A 21,603-nucleotide genomic window follows, 5' to 3' on the forward strand; every position below is an offset into this window, starting at 1 on the left:
ACCTTATATGATTTTCCAAGAGACCCCATAATGACAATAGGTTGTTAGGGAAAGTATTATCGAATCCAACATGCACATTATGCAATTTACAATGATGATTAGGGTTCTATATATATGTATGTATGCATTATTGCTTAACATTCTTACTTCCAATCAAATGGAAAACAAAATAACAAATCAGTCAGATTAGAATGCCATGCATTATACATCATACCAAATACTTGAACAACATATGAGTCTGGTGTCTAGTTTCATCAATTTTGAAACTGAAATCTATTTCTTGATTGAATACGTTTTTTTCGCTTTCGATGTTTGAATGATTAACATAGATTAATTGAATTAATGGAAGAATTGATTTCTGGCCTTCTTGTTTGATTCCCTATTGATGATTGAGTGAATGATGATTGAAGAAATGGGAATTCATACTATGATGAGTGATGAATGAATGAGTGCTGATTCGATGTGTTTGTGAATGATGATGGATAGGTCCCTTGAATGCATGGGTTGATTTCTCCTTCATACTTTATTGGTGAAGGGTCATCAAATTTCATAGGTATCGAGTCACCACTTTCATTGTTGCCTTTTAGAATAATATATTATTCCCCCAAATTGACCTCTCTTGGATTATTCTCAAACAAAACCTTCTCCCTTTATATCTTTTAATGCAAGGGAGAAGATACACCTCTTCATAATGTCTTCTTTTTGCAAGAGTCACAACCTTTCACAATTACCATCCGTTGAAAGAGTCACAACCCTTAATCATTTCTGCTCATTTTGGAGATTCACAACCTTTCACAATTACAACCCTTTGAAAGAGTCACAAGCCCTCATAACTTTTGCCTTTTGAAGGAGTGACTTTCTTATTTTTCTTCTCTATTAATTCTTTCTTGATTTACGCCTCCATTTTTCTCGTCCTTCCCCTCCCCCTTTCAAATGTTGTTCTTTTCTCCTTTATATATCTCATGTTTGCGGGAGTCACAACTTTCAATCTCACTTTTTGACCATTCATTAAAATTACCTAAAGTTTAGTTATATTTGATTTTTTTTTTTGTATTTATAATTTATAATTTTTTTTTGCTCTTTTATTTTTATTGTTTAATATTAAATTCTATGTCAAAAAGGGCATATTGCAGTCCGTCCTTCCAAAATGGCTTGTACTCAAGCAGTGTCAATTATATCCATGTCTTTTAATGTAAGAGTACCTAAACTAACTTTTAGACCTCTTTGTGACATATTTAGCTTTTGCTGCAGAACTTTGTTCTTATCTCAACATATATCTCTATCTTTAATTCTGTGAGCTATCTCAACCAATGATTGGAAATTCGCAAGGTTTGTAACATTAAGATGTGTTTTCTCTCACTTGCACAATGTCGTGGTTACCTCCTTGAATCATAGCAAGGGTGTGCTTTACTCACATTAAGATGAGAATTAGAAGCATGACGTACAGATAGAATGCTGTCTATATTAAGAATGGAGCCTGTGCACTTCATTTTTAATTAGAAAGCAAGAATATGGATGTAGAGACAGTTATAAACTCACACATGGAATAACTTGCTGAAAACACTTTAGACATAAGGCATTCATGAATCATTAGGAAAGCTTACACACCCATCAAGCAGCCATGCTGAAAACACCTCAAAAATGAATCAAATATATAAAATCGTAGAAGATGCAAAACATATCTATAAATACTTACGAAGTGTAGACATAAAAATCTGTAAAAATTGACCATACACTTAAGACATGAAGCATACACATGAATACATAGGGTGTAAGTTATACACATTCATACAGATAGGGCAAGAATCATACACATGAATACGCATAAGGCATGAAACATATACCTGAATAGTAATACATACAAGGCATGAATTATACACTTGAATACACGTGAGGCATGAATCATATACATAAGGCATAAATCAATATGAATGCACACAAGGCATGAAGTATACGTGTCAGCCATGTAAATCATGAAGCAATAACACAAATTCATGTCAAACATGTAAGGAATAAAAAATACACATAAATACATGTCAGACAGATAAGACATGAAGCAACATACAAAGGCACAAAGCATACATGAGGAATGTTCTCATGGAGTAAACACGTTGAAGTCCATTTGTTGTGAAGCAAACTTGGCATACACGTGAAGAGCATGGATATAATACGCATGGAGTAAGCATGCTTATATTAGACATGAAGTGGTTAAAGACACATACATATAGAAATGCAATGTTGGCCTACTCAATTGTATTTTTGACCTGCTTAAGAAAATGACTAAATAGTTATTCCTAACTAGATAGTGCTTAAAGTAGGTTTGTACCATAGGCTAGCAGGATTATTGCCTTGATACCAATTTTAATGCCCTATATTGGGATATTCATATATCTTGCCCTTTAACATCAGATGAGGCATGAAACATATTGAGGAAATGCAACTTGCCACATCTAATTTCTCGTCAAGTCCCCGCAACCATGTTATCATAATGAAAAATGAAGAAACATATAATTGACAATAACATGAAGAGAATCCAAAGCATCGGTGTATGTGGGATTCAATAATACCTAACAACCTATCCTCAATATGAGGGGTTCCGTGGAAAATCATTTAAGGTGTCTGGAGCTTATTCCTTTGCATCAAGCCTAAGAGTATGAAGTGACACCCACCATTTGGCTTCCTAGCCTCACTAAGGTTGGTTTACTTGAATGGAAATTATGTGCTACTTGCTTCCCTTATTATGGATTCCATTGTTTCCTCCATAATGATTTAATTTTGTTGATTAAAGTATTAAAGAATAGTACATATACACTCTTATGCATAGACATCACAATGCAAGACTAGCAACATATAAATATATTTCAGTAGTAATATGTTAACTGTCTAATATTCATACTTCCAATCAAATGGAAAATAAGACAACAAATCAGCCAGATCAGAATACCATGCATTATGCATCATGCCAAATGTTTGAACAGCATATGAGTCTGGTGTCTAGTTTAATCAATTGTGAAACTGAAAATCTATTGCTTGATTAAATGTCTTATTTTATTCTTCTTTGATGTTTTAATGATTAATGTAGAGATGCTTGAGTGATTAATATTGACTGATTGAATTGATGGAACGATTGATTGCTGGTCTGTTTGTTGGATGAATGATTGAATGAATTCCTCTGATTTGATAATTTGGTATATTTTAGTGAATGATGACTGAATAAATAGGAACTCATAGAGTGGTGAGTGACGATTGAGTGAGTGCTCATTTGATGTATTGGTGAGTAGTGACAGATAGATCCCTTGAATGCTTGGAATGATTTCTCCTTTATTCTTTATTATGGAGAGGGTCACCACCTTTAGTAGGGACTAAGTCACTATTTTTCATTATTTCCTTTAAGAATAATATATCATTCCCCCAAATTGATCTCGCTTGGATCCTCCTCAAATGAAACCTTCCCTCCTTTATATCTACCAATGTGAGGGAGAAGTCAAACTTCTTCATTATGTGTTGCCTTTGCAAGAGTTATGAACTTTCACAATTACCACCCATTGAAAGAGTCGCAACCCCTTCATCATTTCTGCCCCTTTGGTAGAGTCACAACCTTTTAGAATTACAACCCTTTGAAAGAGTCACAGCCCTTCATAATTATACCTTTTGAAGGAGTCATTTCGTTATTTTCTTCTCTATTAATTCTTTCTTGATTCACTCTTTTCCTTTTCCCTTTTTTCCTCCCCCCCTTTCAAATGAAGTTCTCTTCTGCCTTTTATATCTCATGCTTGAGGGAGCCACAACAATTCATCCCATGCCTTTTGACCAATCAATTAACTTGATAAAATTTTTGTAATGTATAATTTTATTCATATATATTTATAAGTTATATATTTTTTTTTGTTCTTTTATATTTTAATTTAATTTTAATTGTTTATTGTTAAATCCTATTCAAAATGGGGACATCACAAAGTTATCTCTACAATCTCCTTGGATGATTTCCAAAAACTGTGGTTAACATGTGTTATAAAGGTTTAGACTATCCTGATAGTTTTGCAGTTGGATTTATTTAAGGTTGCTAGGATTTGGTATGTTTGTTCCACTAGAAGGGTTAGTGGAGGGGAACAGAATATAAAATGGAAAGTAGCTCACATTTTGGAATCTGTATTGGAACCTCTTTCCTCCTGATGAGCAAATGCATGATGGCCTATACGGATGATATGTTGAATTCCCACATGAAAGAACTCTTGGTTGTTAAGTCAGAGCTTGCAGTTATTATAACAGTCAGAATGAACATTCTAGAAGGAGATGAAGATTCCCTTGATGCAGGTGCATAGAAAATATGCTGGTCAGCATTTGTATGTGGGTAAAGCTTATTTAGATGGAAGCTATGGTTTTAATTGATATAACAGTACATAATTGTTCAATTTATAATTTTATATAATGTCTTATAAAGTAAATAGTTTTGAAAGGAAAATGAGAACAATTTTCATTGATGATTTGTAGCCGGGACATTAGTTCCTATCTGTTTTCAAATTTCATAAGATCTACTGCAATGTGATGAAATTTGGAACATATAAGGTACAGTAGTTTTCACCTATTATCATACATTGTCAGCTACCATAAAACAAACTGTTTACCTTTTGCTGGCAAGATCCTTGTTACAAATTTTCATTTTTTACATTTGTGATGATAAGATTCAATGACATCTATAATTTTTATGATTAGAGCTCATGTCATTGTTAGTTGAAACCAATTTTGAATGTGATAAGCTATACATTTTTCTTTACTAGATATAATTATGGATGCACTTTTTTAACTATGCTCCAGAAGAGCATGCAAGCGCATTCTTATTTGAAAAATATTCTGGCATGTATCAAAAAGCATTTTTTTTTTTTTTTAACAGCAAGCATGTATATTGTATGCAGTTTGCATGTCTTGGGGAATAGTTCAGAATTTGAAAAAGGTGTGCTTTGGCTTGGGGAGAATCTCACATTTGACGTTGATGTGCGAGTTAGCCTATTTGAGGTGTGGGGATATTACTGATTATTTTTTATAACCCCATTCATGTCTTTTATCCTCTCAAAATTGTTATTTTTTCTTGCCTCTTTATTGTGTTCATAATTTGTGCCTTTTTTTTGAAGTATTTGGGAAGTGCTATAGTTATATGAATCCTCTAATGATCACTCATTTACCATGACAGATTTCTTTTGGTTTGAATTTTTTTTCTCTTTGATATTGACTGGTGTGGGTTGTATCAGCAACACAAATTGCTTTTATTCATCTCTTATAGAAGATACCTAGGCATTGATTCTTTAACTAATGTACTATATTCGATATGCAGTGTAACATTAGGCTGCTTGGTGGGCTTATTTCAGCACATTTACTTGCAACTGATTCATCCAAGAATACTTTTCGAGAACCATACAAGGACCAATTGCTTATTCTTGCCAATGATTTGGGCCAGCGTTTTTTACGAGCTTTTAATACTCCAACTGGTCTTCCATATGCATGGATTAATCTTAAGGTGTCATTTCCATTTTCTCTTTAGCAAAAGTACATAGTGATGTATATGTTTTGACATCTTAAGAAAGTAATTAATTGAATTCAAATGGATTGTTGAAATCTGATGAACTTTATCTTAAGAAAGTACAGAAATCCAAGGAAACAAGTGTGGCAAATATACCGAGTGTTTACAATGGTAGAAATGGAGATATGTTGCAATTATGAATTATCAAGTCACTTTTTGGTACATTTTATGGTGTCATGGTGAACTCTATGTCACATAGATGGTTAAAAAGGAAAACCATTTTGTTGGTCACTGTTGGACTGTAACGTGTGCAATATGTTTAGAGTGAATGTGTGAGTAAAAGAGTCTTAACTGACTTTCCATGGAAAAGTTGTACCACCTTAGAATAGTTATTTTGTAGAGATTATATGGTCACCCTCTAACTAAATGTTGTAAAAACGATTAGATTTGATCGTTTCATTGGTGAATCTGAAAAACAATTTTAAAAGGGGCCAAAAAAAAAATTCCTTTAGACAAAGAATGCAATAAGAATATGGATGGACCGCAAGCTAAGACAGGCCTGTTAGGACCAATTCAGATAACCTCACTTAATACATTTTATATGACTTAAGCTAATAATTGAGGGTGGATCCACAAAATTCATGTTCATTTGGAGGTGTAAGGTTATTATCTAAGAATTATTTAAAATGGCTGTTGATCAAAATTATTCCAGAGCTAATTAACACCCATCACTTATGAGGACTACCTCAGTGTGGAGGGACAATTTTTTTGAAGAAACAATTCAAATTCACAACAAATCTAAGGAGGAAATAAGAGCTTGTACTTGAGCTGAAGATCAAAAGATATGAATTATGCTGAAAATCTATGTTATTGAAGGTGTAAGAATTGTATTCTCATAATTAGACTCAGCATACCATTTCTTTTATTTCGTCTTGGAAAAAACTTGACAACTTAAAAAATGCTTTAAATTCCTAAAAGAAGTATTATTAATTTATTTATGCAAAATAAAATTACAAACAATATCAAATGAATCTTCAGGAAATGTTATTTGTTAGGTTTGAATACAATAGAGTATAATATCACACAATTATGTGAAGTTGTGAACACAACAGCTAGTTGATAACTATTATGCATTTATAATGAAGCAGAAGTAGGATAAATTGGCTTAGGTAACATCATTTCAGATGATGTTGAATATGAGTTGAAGGAAGATTCATTGCCATCTAGTACTAGGTTGGAGCCACAAACTTTGAGGTCAAGTGTCGAGCCATAATTGATGGCAAGGAGCAGACCCTCTTCCAAGATTTTCACCATGGCTAATTTTTAAGCAAAACATAAGAATTTGAAAATTCAATATATGAGATTGTTAATGGGCCCTTGGTCTACTGGTGAAGATGAATGACTCACAAAGAGCCCACCAAGGATCAAGTATTGCTGAGTGCAAGGCTCTGACACCATAAGGGATGAGGCTGAGATCGTGCCCTAGGTGATATCGACGGCGTGGATGCCCCTCAATCCTTGGCTCTAAGCGGAAGAGGTTTTAGGCACACGTGGGCCTGTATCGGGTTCCAAAATCTTCAAGTGGTGGCCTTCGCTGGTTAGTAGCTCGCAGGCCTCATGCCTTGCTGGGCTGCCTCTCAAGTTTGAACCCTCCATATAAAATTTAAAAAAAAAAAAAATATATATATATATATATATATATAAATAAATAAATAAATAAATATATATATATATATATATAAATAAATAAATAAATATATATATATATATATATATATATATATATATATATATATATATATATATATATATATATATATATAAGACTAATATCGGAATAGCTTATTCAATAGAAGGAAAGAGCTGCAATATATAGCCTTAAGATTCCAAATCTGATGAGGATGGGGAAGTGGTAGAAATTCAAAAAAAGGGATTGCTTTAATAACTTTCAAAATCTGAGAGATTGAGAGAAAGGAGAATCCCATGAAAGAGGGAAACAACATATAGTCATTTATCTTATCTACCTAAGTAATATAAATAATTATGTAAGAAAATAAAATAAGGTGCAATCAAATAATGACACCAACAATCTTTCACCAATCTAAGAACCCAAGAGTGTTTATAAGTGTATTTTGTGATGTTCTTGGCATCTTCTAGAATCAATTATCTAAAACTAATTTTATTTAGTCCTCAAAAATAAGGTCAAGGTAAGGGGTCATGTAAGGGGTTCAAAAGATTGATGGATGCTTCTTGTCGACACACATTGTATTGCATTTATAGTGACAACTTGCACTACATTCTCAAAGCACTCTTCTAAGACAATATCTGGAACATCAAAGTCAATTTTTGTGTGCATTATTCACATTTAGAAGCACTAATTGATTAAAAAAACTCAAAGAGTTGATATGGGTGGTTTTCCTTCCATTTTTGCACGCATTTGAAAGTATGGTGCATCCAAACTTTCACCATTGCTTTTGTTGTACTCACAGAACTGACTTTCCTTCTGCAATAACATTGTAGTGCAATTGCCTACTTAAGTCTTTTGAAAAGGGTTCTTTATACCCTATCCACACAATTTTCTATGCATAATTAAATACTCTTTGCATGAGCTCTTCACCCTGTTGAAGAGAAAGTTTTAACTAAACAATTGTACGTCTCAATTTTTCCCTCACATACCTCATTCTTTTACTTTGTACTATGCAGTGAAAGTTGTGGTCCAAGTGTGTTTTTATGCACAATAGGCCCAATGACTAAGCTTTTCTCAAATTGACTAAGCTTTTCTCAAATTGGATGAGGTGTATGTACCATGTATGCATATGATATCTACCTCCACTATTGTACTCAAGTTAGGCTTAATAGCTTCTACCTTGGTTGTGTGTGTCCTTGCCATTATATGCTAACTTGTGGCATGTTTAAATTATGAAAATAAAAATATAAAGAAGCAATTCAGATATAAAAAGTAAAATGAATCTCACACAAAATGCTTTTAAATGTTGTAATGTCCCCACTTGTTACTTAAGATATTTTCAAAAGTTTTAATTTTTGTATTAAATGCTTTTTCTTTCCTTAGCATTTAATAAATATGAACCAATATAAATATTTTTGTTAACATGTTGCTTGAAAGGACAAATATGTTTATATATAAAAAAGAGAAGAAGCTTAGGTCACGGGGTTGGGAAGCTACATGAAAAAATGATTGTGGCTTTGATTGAGGCTCAATCATTACGTAGAAGGACCTGAAAATTCAAGAAGCCAGAGACATTATAAATCGCAGGGAATAAACAAGAGGCCTTCATCTTTGAAAAGTGTCTTTTTGGCAGAATTTTGTATAGGTAGAGTTAATCTCATTAGGCCGAACTGCTGCACGGGCCATCTTGCTAGTAATTACTTTCCAGTTTTCAGTATTGAGAGATATACTCAGGACCAATGGTTTGGCATTTTAGGCATTGATTATCAGAAGCGAGTGTTTGCGAAGAGTAGAACTTTCAAGGGAATTCACACCAACTATGGTGTGGATAGGAATAAGTAGTTCAAGCTCGAAGAGCACTACATAGTGAAGAAGCGTCATCAATCTTTGGAAGAGAATTTTTCCTGTCATACGGTGACTCTGGTCTTGCAGAGGGAAGCTAGTCAGGTGGGGAGTCGACGGTGGGAATAGATTTGCATGTGGTGTAGGCCCAACTCATGTCACTGCCAAGAGGTTCAAATATAACAGGCTTTTCCTAGTAATGTAACTTCGTTCGACAAAACTAACAGGGAAAGAATGGTTGAAGAAGGGAATAACAATGGTAATGGTAACCACATGAATACAATACAAACTGTGTCATTGAAAGAAATACAAACCAGTTTGCTGCTCAGAACTTCATTGCCATATTGCATGGAAACTTAATTAAAATATCCTAAGGGGAGCACTGTTCAGTTTATTTTACAAAGGGGAGTAGGCCATTGTAGTGGTATAAGCTTTGTTAAGCTCTTGGGAAAACTAAATGTTATGTGTCCATTACAACATTACATTTGGTAGGAATAGGACAAACACCAATTTGGACTAGTAACTTGGAATTGGGCAATATACTGTCCAGATTGAAACAATGGACAAGGATGCCACAAACACAAGTGGGATTGAGAATAATTTAGGAGAGTTGGCAAGGACCCAATGGGAAATGATGAAATTATAGGCATGATCTCAACAACAAATGATTTAGATGCTCACACAAGTGGTACAACAACATGCAAATAATGGCAATCAAGGACCCAAAAATAATGGAAACGATGACAACACTGCGAACCAAGGAAACAATGGAAATAGGGGACAAAATTCAACTTTGAATGTGCAGGGACTTTAAGGGAATAATGGTTCAACAATTCACTTAAGGCCATTTATGCCTACTTTCAGCCAAGTTAATAACATATTAGTAGGGAATGAGCAAACAGATCAAGACATTCATAGACAAGTATGGGCTGACAGACAAGCATTAGGAGCAGATTTCCAAGATGAAATGCCATTTCTAGATGGACGTGGCTATCCTGCAGACAAAATGTATCTTTGACTCAGTAAAAAATAAAAACACAAAGGATTTTCCTGAAATTTCAGCATTTTTTCTTCACGATCTACATGTTTTGTAATTGAAAATAACAAAAAATTCGAGAAAAAATCATTGTATTTTTGAAGATCTGGAAAAAAGAAATGCTTGACTTTCGATGCATTCTGTCTGGAGGATAGCAGATGCCTTTCTAGATTACATTGCCTTTAGGGAAAGGAATAGACCACGAAGGGGAAATGGTGACGTGTATTAGAATTAGGAATTGTAGCAAAGATTGGCCAAAGTGTCCATAACTTATTTTGATGGGTCAAGCAAAATGACAACAAGATCATGTGTTCAAAAGTTGGAACTTTTATCAGCTCAAATCAATGATGGAGGATGAAGTGATAAAATATACAACCTTGCATTTGGAAGGGAGTGCTCATGATTGGTGGTATTATGGATTGATTACCTTGGGCCATGATCAGATTGTATCCTACGCTGAATTTACTGAGAGACGATCATTTTGATAAGAAAGATCTTGAGCTTAACTTCAAAGAGTTGGCACAATGAAAGCAATAGGGAACCATGAAGAACTTTGTTTCAGATTTCCAAAAAAATTCAGTTTCAGTGACAGATATTTCAGAGAGGAGAGTGGTGCTTTTTATAGACGGATTAGTGGAGCCATTAAGGGGTTGGCTTAAGGCCTTAAACCCAATTAATTTGCAGGATGCCATCAAAAAGGAAAGGGAAATGGAAGCATCAACTTCAAGAAGTAAATATTTTCCTAAGGAACCTCCATCACAAGAGGGAGAAGGACAAAAGAACACTCTCATAAGGATGTTGATCAGTCTGAGAATGGACCAGATTGGATGATGAGCAACTAAATGAGCTAAAAATTTTCCAATGTAGGGAACCTTGGGATCCAACTCATAAGTGTCCATTGAAGGCAAAGGTGAAGCAGTTGGAGTATTTTACAACCTCGGAATTTGGGTCTAAAAATTCAGGACATCAGACCAAATCAAGCTCTAGTGAAGAAGATTCTACATCGTATGGATCAAAAGGAGATCATAAGAGGAAGAGTTGCATAGAAAAATTAACAAGCTTGCAGAAAATTGGGTCATTTAGAGTTAGAGGGGTGTTGTGTGGGCAGCGAATAATCACATTAATAGATACCGGCATGACCCACGATTTCATAGATGAAGGAATAGTGGCACAAAGAGGTTTGAGGACTGAAGAATGTGAAGGATTTAGAGTAATGATTGCTGATAGATTCACAATCACATGCACATGTAAGATATCAAACTTGTACATTCTGCTAGGTGGGTATGAATTGAAGGATGATTTCAATGGTTATGTTCACTTGGTGAGTTTAGAATGAATTTACAAACCGTGGAAATGAAATTTGAAGTTGAAGGAAAAAAGTTTCTTTTAAAGGTATGACAAATGGTAGTCCTGAGATAGTTTTTTTCAAAAGAATGGAAAACCTAATGAGGCATGATCAATTGGAGTGGACAGAAGAGTGTGTTATCACACCTACTGATTTGGGATAGCAAAGTAAGACTTTTCAGCCTGAAGTTAAGGTGCTGTTGGATAAGCCCAGCAAGGTCTTTAGTGACATTGCCCATGGTATTCCACCGGATAGGGGTATTGAACACATAATAGAATTGGAGGAAGGTACTAAACCGGTCATAACTACTCCTTATAGGCACTTAAGAGGCATAAAGATGAAATACAAAAGGCCATTAAAGAGCTGTTGGAGATGGGTCACATAAGGCCAAGCAAGAGCCTTTTTGCTTCTTCCGTGGTCTTAGTGAAAAAGAAAGCTGGGACCATACACATGTATTGATTATAGAGCCCTAAACAAGAGGATAATTAAGAATCGGTATCCCATTCATTGCATTGATGAGCTGCATGGAGCTTGCTTCTTTTCAAAGATAGATTTGAGATATTGGTACCATCAAATCAGAGTAAAAGAAAGGGATGTGGAGAAGACAACATTTAGGTGTCATTATGGGCACTGCGAGTTTCTAGTCATGCCCTTTGGGCTGACTAATGCACTAGTCACTTTCCAATCATGCATGAACCGAATTTTCATCAAGTAGCTCCGTAAGTTTGTTCTAATTTTTTTGATGACATTTCGATATATAGTATAACATTAGAAGAACACTTGAAACATCTAGAGGAAGTGCTTAGTATTTTGGAGAAGAACTTTATTTGCTAAGGAGTTGAAGTGTGAATATGGGTTAATTGAATTGTTATATCTTGGTCACATAATTTGTTTTGAGGGAGTGTTGATTTTGAGAAAATTAAGGCAATCATGGATTGGCCTCCTCGCACCAATCTGTCACAGCTGAAAGGTTTCTTTGGTTTGTGTGGATTTTATAGAAAACTTGCTAAAGGTTTTTCACAGGTGGCTGCCCCATTGACTGATTTGACTAAAAAGGGAGCCGCTGCATGGTCAAATTGTTGGTCCCAACTAGTACTAAGAGAGGGGGGAGGGGGGGTGGTTTGGGAGGTGAATCAGTACCAGCAATCCACCCAATTATCTTCTTACCATACTAACCACACTTAATAGCAACCACTTAACCACTAATGTAATGATAAATGAATGAGATAAAAGTTATAAACTCAAGCATAAAAGCATTCATCAAAAGTTATAAACTCAAGCATAAAAGCATTCATCAAGAGACACAGAGATTTATACGTAGAAATCCTTAGTGAGAGGGTGAAAACCACAGTGGGAGTTGTTGGGTAGATATTTTGCAACCGATAGTTTTGGGTAAAATCCAGTCACAAAATAGGATGACTAGCCACAGCGTGTGAGATGAAGTCTCTCCTGTCTTAAAGGGAAGGCTCCCCCTTCTCACCATTCCTTGAATCAACTCAAGGTAAGCAAGAAGTTGAGAGATTTAAAAGGGTATTACCAATATCTTTTCCTCTTAACTTTAAGGAAAGAATCCACTTACCTGTGGAGCAAGTAATGGGCAAGATAAAATCTCGAACTACACTTCTATCTAATGTTGTAAATAGCGATATTGATAAATCAACACTAACTCAAAGGCTAGCTGAAAGTGTACTAGTTTGACTCTAAGTCCGGTCTTAATTTATGCTATAAGAATAGCCTTTACTATTGGGCACAAAGACTTCTAGAAGTAAACAATTATAACTATTTTTGTGAATTAAGAAAGAGATACAAGCTACAGTCAAAGCTCCTAGTCTATATATCTCCACAACTACTCCCAGTCAAAGCTTCGGCTCTAATTGCTTCCTAGCTCTTTATACTCAATTATTAAGAATGCAAAAACACATGAATCAAAGATAACAAATGCAAGTCACAGTCAAAGCTTCCAACTTGCACAAGTCACAATTGTACTCAATCAAAATTCAACTTCAATTGTTTCTTTGTATTCACTTTTCTTTGAAAATAGTGCTACACAATCAAAGTTATGCTTGCACAATTTCTCTAGAGCTCTCTTGCATACAAATAAAAGATGATTTTTACAATGAGAGGGCACTCCTTTATATAGGCAAAGGAGTTGAGATAAAGGAGGAAAAAGTGGGAGCAACTCAACCAACTGACCCAGTCTAACTAACAAAAGAAATTATTAAATTACATGTCATAGGGGTATACAAATCGTATTACATGTAATTACACAATTTCATGCAATACATCCTCTTCAACTACAAACTTGGAAAAGAGAAGAAAGAAGACGAAAAAGAAGTGAAACAATCCTAAGGATTGTTCTTAGTGCCTTGAACTTGATGATGATATCACACACTATAGGAAGAAGACGAAAAAGAAGTGAAACAATCCTAAGGATTGTTCTTAAGTGCCTTGAACTTGATGATGATATCACACACTATAGGAAGATTTGAGATTTGCCTTTGATATATCTTCTATTTTGACTGCATCAGCATATGCTGATTTTACAACTTTACAATTTGCCATGAGAGAATCCTGTAGGTGCTTTGCTAAGGTTTTGTACAAAGAAAACCCAGTCATTGTGCGAGAACCAAAATTTTCAGAATCTAGATCAGCATTAACTCTGATTGTATATTTTGAAGTCACCTCGTTTATTGCAATCAAGTTGTCATGCTCATTAAAAATTTGACATCCCATTTGTTCCAGGTCACACATTACCTCAGTTTCAAACTTCCAATTGACTGACAATCTTCTAAGGTTACCTGCAACATTGTTACAAGTTTCCTTAGCGTCACATGCAACCAGGCCATCCAAATCAGAATTGGCGATTTCATCCTAGGCACAAAATTTCTTTGAAGGTGTTAGCTTCCTAACTCAAAGATGCAATCATATCATGCAACATCTCTTCATTACTTCTAATATGTTTAAGGATTCTGACTGCATTTGTGATGGCCTAAATTCCTTCAGAGACAACTTCTCCAAACCAATTTTTTGCCGCTTCCGTGATCCACTTCTCTTGAGGTGTTTGAGATGTAGTGACTGCATGTTGCGAAGACTGCTGTTGAATAACCTCATTTAGGTGAGCAATATCTTGCTTGAGCTGATTTTTCTTCTCCCACAACTTGTGACTACTCTTTGATACATTGGCAAGTGCATCATGAGCATCTTGTAGACAAAGCAGTCGTCATTGCTTGCCAAGTTCGATTTTGGTGAACTTGTAATCTGAACGGTTAAGTTCTTCAGCCGGTTTGTCTACCAATGATTCAACAACCTCTACAAACTTAGTCTTATCAGAATCAATTGCGATCCTTGAAACAATCTTATCTTTCAAAGATTTAGACTTGGTTTTTTTAATAGGAAGATTATTTGGGGGCAACACAACCTTCCATCTCCTCATAATGATCTTGCCCAATCGAGTAGGCAAATTAAACCCTTCACATGATGAATTAGGGACAGTAGCGACCATTGACATTGATCTTGATTGTATTTCTGTGATGATTGAGCATGCTTCAGTTTGTACAACTGCACCAAGAGGTACTTGATGAGAAGATTCTGTCATGAATGCTTCAAAACTAGTTATTAAAGTATCAAGTTGGGAAACTTGACCTTCCATGAATGTTGGGAAATCTTCAAACATATTCCCCAAATTCTTGCACTGCTCAGCTGTGAGAATATGTTCACCTCTGAAGCAGGGATGGTAGATGTGAAAACAGTGGAGAATGAATCCATGTCATCATCTATGACACCTAGAAAATATGTTTCCTAAATGGATAGACCTTGCCAATTTATTGGTTGTGGAGGAGAGATGATCATAATTTCTCCTTCCTCTTCATCCTCCTCATCAGGTTCTTCTCCAGATTCCTCCTCATCAGGTTCTTGAGCTTGCACAGGTGCTCTGAAGAAGATTTAGATCGCTTTCCACCTTTCAACTTAAACTAAAGGGATATAGCTGAAACTAAAAAGATGCACCATCTTTGCTTGAAATTTCGAATTGGGATTTCCTTCCAAGTTGTCCAAAACTACCATAGTCTACCTCGAGCATAGGGTTCACCCTTTTTAGGCTTTTGATTTTTAACCATTTATTGGTATTTACCAAGATAGATTGAAATCTATAAAAAATGAATACACCTTGTTTCTACGGTCACTGATAGGAAAAGGACATTGCTTGTCAAAACCAACATGATGGTATTCTGGATCAAGAATGCCATCATCTTCAATTTGGAGATTGGATGGGATTTTGCGCATGTTAAGATCTATGATCTGCTGCAAAGTGAGTCTGTAGTAGTCCATCCTCACGATGTCCAACTTTGTGCGTAGGTCAATCCATATGTCCTCTATGTGATGGACATGAGTGAACACTCTTTTCATCATTGAGTGCATTCCTTGATAATCAAAATCATATTTGGCCTTGAACCTCTTTAATGTGATAAGCTGAAGTTCTGCCTCCATATTCTTCGCCTTATAGACTGAATTCATCATATACTGACCAATTACCAAGGGTTTGGTTGTAGTGATTACAAAACTTGGCCTATGTTGAGCATTTTGATATGACTGCATTTCCATGAGCTCTCTGGCTAATTCCATCAGTATGATCTTATCTGTAGCATATCTGGCAGAGTATATGGCTCTAGTCCTTTGAAATAACTAACTCTCAAATAAGTCAAAGTTGGAAACAATAGAAAGATAGCACCAAATTGATTAACCCTATTCTAGGCTTCATTTGACTCTCACTTGATTATCAACTTTTTATCAAACAAAACAATAGAAAGATAGCACCAAATTGATTAACCCTATTCCAGGCTTCATCTGACACTCACTTGATTACCAACTGTTTATCAAACAAACACCGGAAATATCCAAAAAATGCATCTTGTACTCTCCTGTAGTGACATTTGCTATGTAACAAGGTGATTTGATCATAGTAGTCCCAGATAGGAACTTGTAGCCGATCCCCTTTGGTGGAAAGACTCGAGAAAGATCCCATAGATGCAGCTACATAAATCAGGTAGGAGTTCATGTAGAATGGCGTTGAGGTTCCTACATTAAGCAACTGTTCACAAATAATAGTACTAATAAGTTCTCTTGAGAAGATAGGTTCTTCATCAACAAAGATCTAGAGGACGAATTTATACATCCATGGCTCGAATCTTTGAGATCTCATATCCTCCTAAGAAGAGTTATCAAGTCTTTGCATTCTGGATTGAAGTTTGACCTATGGATGGTTTTAGGCCATCTTGAAAAATTGCTTCTTTTGACCTTTAACCAATATGCACTTATATATTTATGATAATCCGCCCTCTTTTCATTCCACAACTTCAAAGACATCCTTCGACAAGTCTATGCATTCTGCATTTTGAAGAACTTTAAAGATCTGTTCAATAACCTTTCGGTCAAGGCTAATGATAACCGTTCCATCTGCATTTTTGATTGTCTTGGTCTTTGGACTAAAGTTTTGTGCACATCCCAAGACGAATTCTGGTTCCAAGGCGGCCATAGGGAAAGTAGACACCAAATGAACATTACTCTTCTTGATGCATTACATTTCATGAGTTGAAGGAGATTCAACCCTTTGCAAGAAATCAACTATGTCAACGTGCGTGATCTCTATGTCAGAAACATTATCAAGAGGTGATGAAACTTGAGATGCAGTCGCTTGAGCTAACTCTTTGTCATATTGGTACTTCATCTTTCCTTTGGATTTTGAGGATGAGGGCATATCTTGTGCTGCAACATGAAAATTCCAAAATGTGAACACACCATTAGAGGATATTGATTCAATAAAAACGTCAATTCTGGATCAACAACATATGATCTATGCAGGGCAAAATGCTCAGAGTATGGATCAAATACTCAAAGATCATGCGTAATAATCTTTGAATGGCATATGCAAAGGCTGAAATGTGATTCAAGGAGATGGAAACATGTGGGTGAAGGATGAGTACTTACATAAATGCTTTGAGGAATGAAAGTTAGACGCATGGGAATACGTGCAAATGTTAAATTTTAACTTAAAAAGTGTGAGCTTTAGTCAAAATCGGGTTCTCTGGATGCCATTACACAAAGTGATTTACATGTAATCATGACTTGATGCAATCATTCAATGAGGTTCGAAGAATGAGATTACGTGTAAATGCACATGAAGGATGAGATTACATGTAAATGAGGATGGAGGATGAAATTACATGTAATTGCTCTTGGAATGTAATTGCATATGAAAGGAATGGATGCAATGTGCCTTGGCATGTAATGGTGGATGTGGAGTGAAGTGAAATAATGTACTTAAGTTCTTGGGAAAGAACTTGCAACTTCTTCTAAAAGAAGAAAAATGAGAAAGCAAGCAAACAAACAATGAAAACAAGCACAAACGAAACACATACATTCGGTCTTAGACTCAAACTTGTCAACAAACAAGTTGCTTTAAAATGCAAATTCGAAGTTGGAGTTTGTTGAAAATCCAAATATGTGAAAGTGAAAGTTCTCATCATAATTAAAGGAAAAATGCACTTTTCATGGCATATCTCTAAACAAGTGTGCAACATCAAGCTATAATATGGAACAAAATAGTAAGATAAGCATGAATTAATAAGCAAGGTTGAACTTGTCTACTTACTCGGAGATGAATGAGCCAAAATAACATTTATAAACTTGAATACCAATTCTCCTCCAAAACAGAATTCACAAACAACTATTTTGACTCTTTCTATCTTGCAATGATGAATGTTTGATGAGCATTCAATGGTCGTTTCACCCTTAGAAGCCAAAAACATGCCCTTCAAAGTTCAATACACAAATTGTTTTTGCAAAATATGCAAATGGAGGGACTTTTTTGTGAAAAGGTGATTCCAGTCTGCCTCAAAATGAAATGTTTTTGGTAATGGAGGGTGAAAACATAATCATAAATGACAAATGCATGTATAAAAACCTTCAATCGATTATTCTTGGGAGAAAAATGTGAGAAAAAAACCCTAAATCTGGGCGTGTTTCTCCAAAACGTGGCTCCAAAATCTCACAAAAATGCATTGTTTTTGACATGGATTTGGAAGCCAAATGAATGGGAATGCATTCAAATGCAAAAATGATCCTAGGTAGAGGAATTCCAAGCCTTGGAATGAGCGGACTTGGAGATTTCCTCACAAAAACATGTTCTTGAGGAGCAAATGCATAAAGTTCTCCTTCTTGAAAGCCAAAAACGAATTCTTAGAATGCAAATGCATGTATCGAAAGGAAAATCACATTCTATAATGGAGATTGCATGTGTTAAAATGCATCAAACTTGACTTCTCATGCAAATCGCACTCTAGGAGTGCATTTGCATGTTTTAAAAACTTGTATTTTGGCTTTAATGTGCAAATCACACTCTTTGGAGGTCACTGCATATTTTAAAAAGATTCCAAGATGTAAATCACATTCTTGGAGGGTTTTTGCACATTTCAAAATACACGCATTTACATGTTTAAGTGTTTAAAAATGCCCTTTTAGGTCAAAATCGTGGTCTCTAGAGGCATTTGCATATTTACATGTAAATGGGTTAAAAGACATGATAATGAACAACTTAAGTAATCAATTAAGCACATGTCTAAATAATTTTTGAGGAAATATCACTTAAATGGGTCAAAAATAACATATGCATAATAGAATTAACATATTACAATAAAAAATCATTTAAAAAATTAATAATTAATTTTTTAAAAAATAAAACATAAAGTTACCCAAAAAAAATCAAACTATATAGTTAATATAGTCACTTAAGTGAAATATAAAAAAACAACTCAATTTAAAAATATAATTTAAGTGCTCTATAATTACTTTAAGTGATAAATTTAAATGATAAAGTAACTTAAAAACATAACATGAAGTGATTTTAAGTTATATTTTTCAAAAAGTGAATGTCAACATTAAAATATAAATGATTTTTGAAATCATGCAATTGCACTTGGAGAGTCTACTTTTTGGGCACTAAAATAATCATATCTTTGGTTTGCCAACTCCGATTAAACTCTAAGATAGATCGAATCGAAGGGAAAATTGAAAGCAATAATTTGAGCAAAATCAAAAGACCAAAAGCTAACAAGCACACACTAAAAAATGAGAAAAAAGATGTTGAAGGCTTTAAAAATCAAGCATAGTCTCAACAAACAAAGAAACTAAAAAGATTTAACGAAAGGCTTTAGTAAAAAGATTAATTATATCAATTGGGGTCCATTTATTGATCAGTGTTATCCAATTAAATAATGAATGAACCCAGAGAAAAAACTAAACTAAGTTGGAAAAGTTTAGTACTATTACCTACATTTTGTGGTGACAAAATGCATGACAACATGAGTAATATACCTGCTAGCCTTATAATGCATGTAAAGGGTTGCCTGGTTAAGAGCTAGAACTATTTCTTCTGGAAACAGATCTTGTTAGGAATGCTCATAACTTGTTACGATCACTCAAGCCTGTGAGAGCTATTTGGTTAGAGGATTTACAAGTATCCTTCTAAGAGACACCTTGTCAGAGGATTTTACAAAAGCTTTGTAATGAAGCTTGCCCTACTAAAGGCATATAAATAGATGCAACGATAAGAAAGCAATCTGAAAGTATGTGATCTAATGATAACATTGTCTTGCCTTGTAGATCTCACTGCATGCTTTGTGAGTGCTTTCTGTCTCACCTCTACTCTTGGTTGTTTGGAACAAACTACTGCTGTATCACCTTTCTTTGCAACTTCTTCTCTTGCTAGTTTTCACTTCGAACAACTCTTTGCTCTTACTCTTATGGTAATAGCTTTCTCTCTGCTACTGTCTTTACAATACACTCTCTTCTCTTCTGTTCTCTTCCCTTTTTTCAAGCTCTTTGCGGTGTTAGGGCACAATTATCCATGACATTAATCCCGTTCAGTTTTGAATTCAAAATTCAAAATGTCTAGCCCGTTCACATAGAACTTGTGACTTGTACTACTAGGGTCTAGACTGGTAGCCCTACCAGCCTAATTGTGAGCCTATTTGTAGCCTTCGTCCTTGCTTGTTTTCGTTGTTTCACTCTTGCTTTTGTTATATCCAATCTGACTGTCCTTCGAACTTGTCACGTCCTTGGTGAATCACTTTATAGATAGTCCTTGATCAACTTCTCCTTACCATTTCCCTACTGGTGGTGGTATAGCATAACTGTGCATACCGGTTCATTCTTCTACCAATTACTATGTTTTCTTGTTTCATCTTCTTTCTTTTGACCGATTGCCAATTAATGCCAACACTTTTGTAAATTCTTTAGGACTTGTGGGGTCAACAATCTCCCCCCTTGGCATTAATGGAAAAACTTTTCTATACCATCAGCTTTTAAGATATATCCCATCCTCATTCTCTTGACCTTCATCTATTTGAGTCGATAGAAGACATTGCTTTAGTGCATGGACTTAGCAAATTCTTTGTTAGTCTTCCTTCTTGTTAGCTTGTTGTATCTCCCTTTCAGCTTGCTTTATTTCATCTCCCCTTTGGGTATTTCCCTTTATCTTATGCATCTCTCCCTATGTATCCATGTGCATGCATTCATCTCATCGTTAACTCATCTATACATATCTCCTTATGCATTCTTTCATCGCATCTCCCTTTTGTATGCTTTCATATCTCCTTCATATCTCACCTTGTGGTTCATCAGTTCATCTCCCTCTTTTGCTCATCAATTCATATCTCTCCTATTGGCTTTTCCAGTTGGCTCATTAACAATTCATCCCCCCCTATTTTTCATCAATGACTAAGGGTGCTACAGGTTGTCAAATACATCCTTGTATTGACTTTGAGTAGTGGCAAGATGGGCTTCCCATGATGACTTTAGATTGGTGAGAGCAATAGTCTCACTTCCTATATTTTCCAAGAGCTCTTCTATCGTGTCCAATGTACTAACTGGTGCTTTGGCTATTAGTACTTTTGCATAATGCCTATGAGAGGTGACATTATGCATTGCACTTTCATCAACCATATGATCTTCTGTTGTTGCTTTTCTTTGATTTGATTGATAAGATGAAGGATACCTTGTGTTTTGGACATATAGTCAACTGCAGGATCAATGACAATGTTGTATGTACTCTTTAGTGTCTTGAGCTCTTGTTGAGCTTGTTGTAGCTTGTGTTCTAAGTCTAGTGTGAGTGGCCTTGGATCAGA

The 21,603-nt window shown here is 35.1% G+C and overlaps 1 protein-coding gene across 4 annotated transcripts in view; it reads left to right on the top strand.

The window, feature by feature from the left end:
- The window catches only part of LOC149548026 (Glycosyl hydrolase family 47 protein), a 169,028-nt gene that overhangs the window by 78,824 nt on the left and 68,601 nt on the right, over positions 1–21,603 (top strand). For 3 of the 4 annotated variants that reach the window (XM_089792045.1, XM_089792046.1, XM_089792048.1), the window contains 2 exons: positions 4,914–5,013; positions 5,330–5,512. In XM_089792045.1, the coding sequence (XP_089648171.1) occupies positions 4,914–5,013; positions 5,330–5,512 (283 nt within the window). The remainder of the gene's footprint in view (positions 1–4,913; positions 5,014–5,329; positions 5,513–21,603) is intronic. The other variant, XM_089792047.1, reaches the window with a different exon arrangement.

This window comes from Cupressus sempervirens, chromosome 7 (assembly GCF_028749045.1).
Source record: "Cupressus sempervirens isolate cs-2001-9-10 chromosome 7, ASM2874904v1, whole genome shotgun sequence".
Taxonomy (NCBI): Eukaryota; Viridiplantae; Streptophyta; class Pinopsida; order Cupressales; family Cupressaceae; genus Cupressus; species Cupressus sempervirens.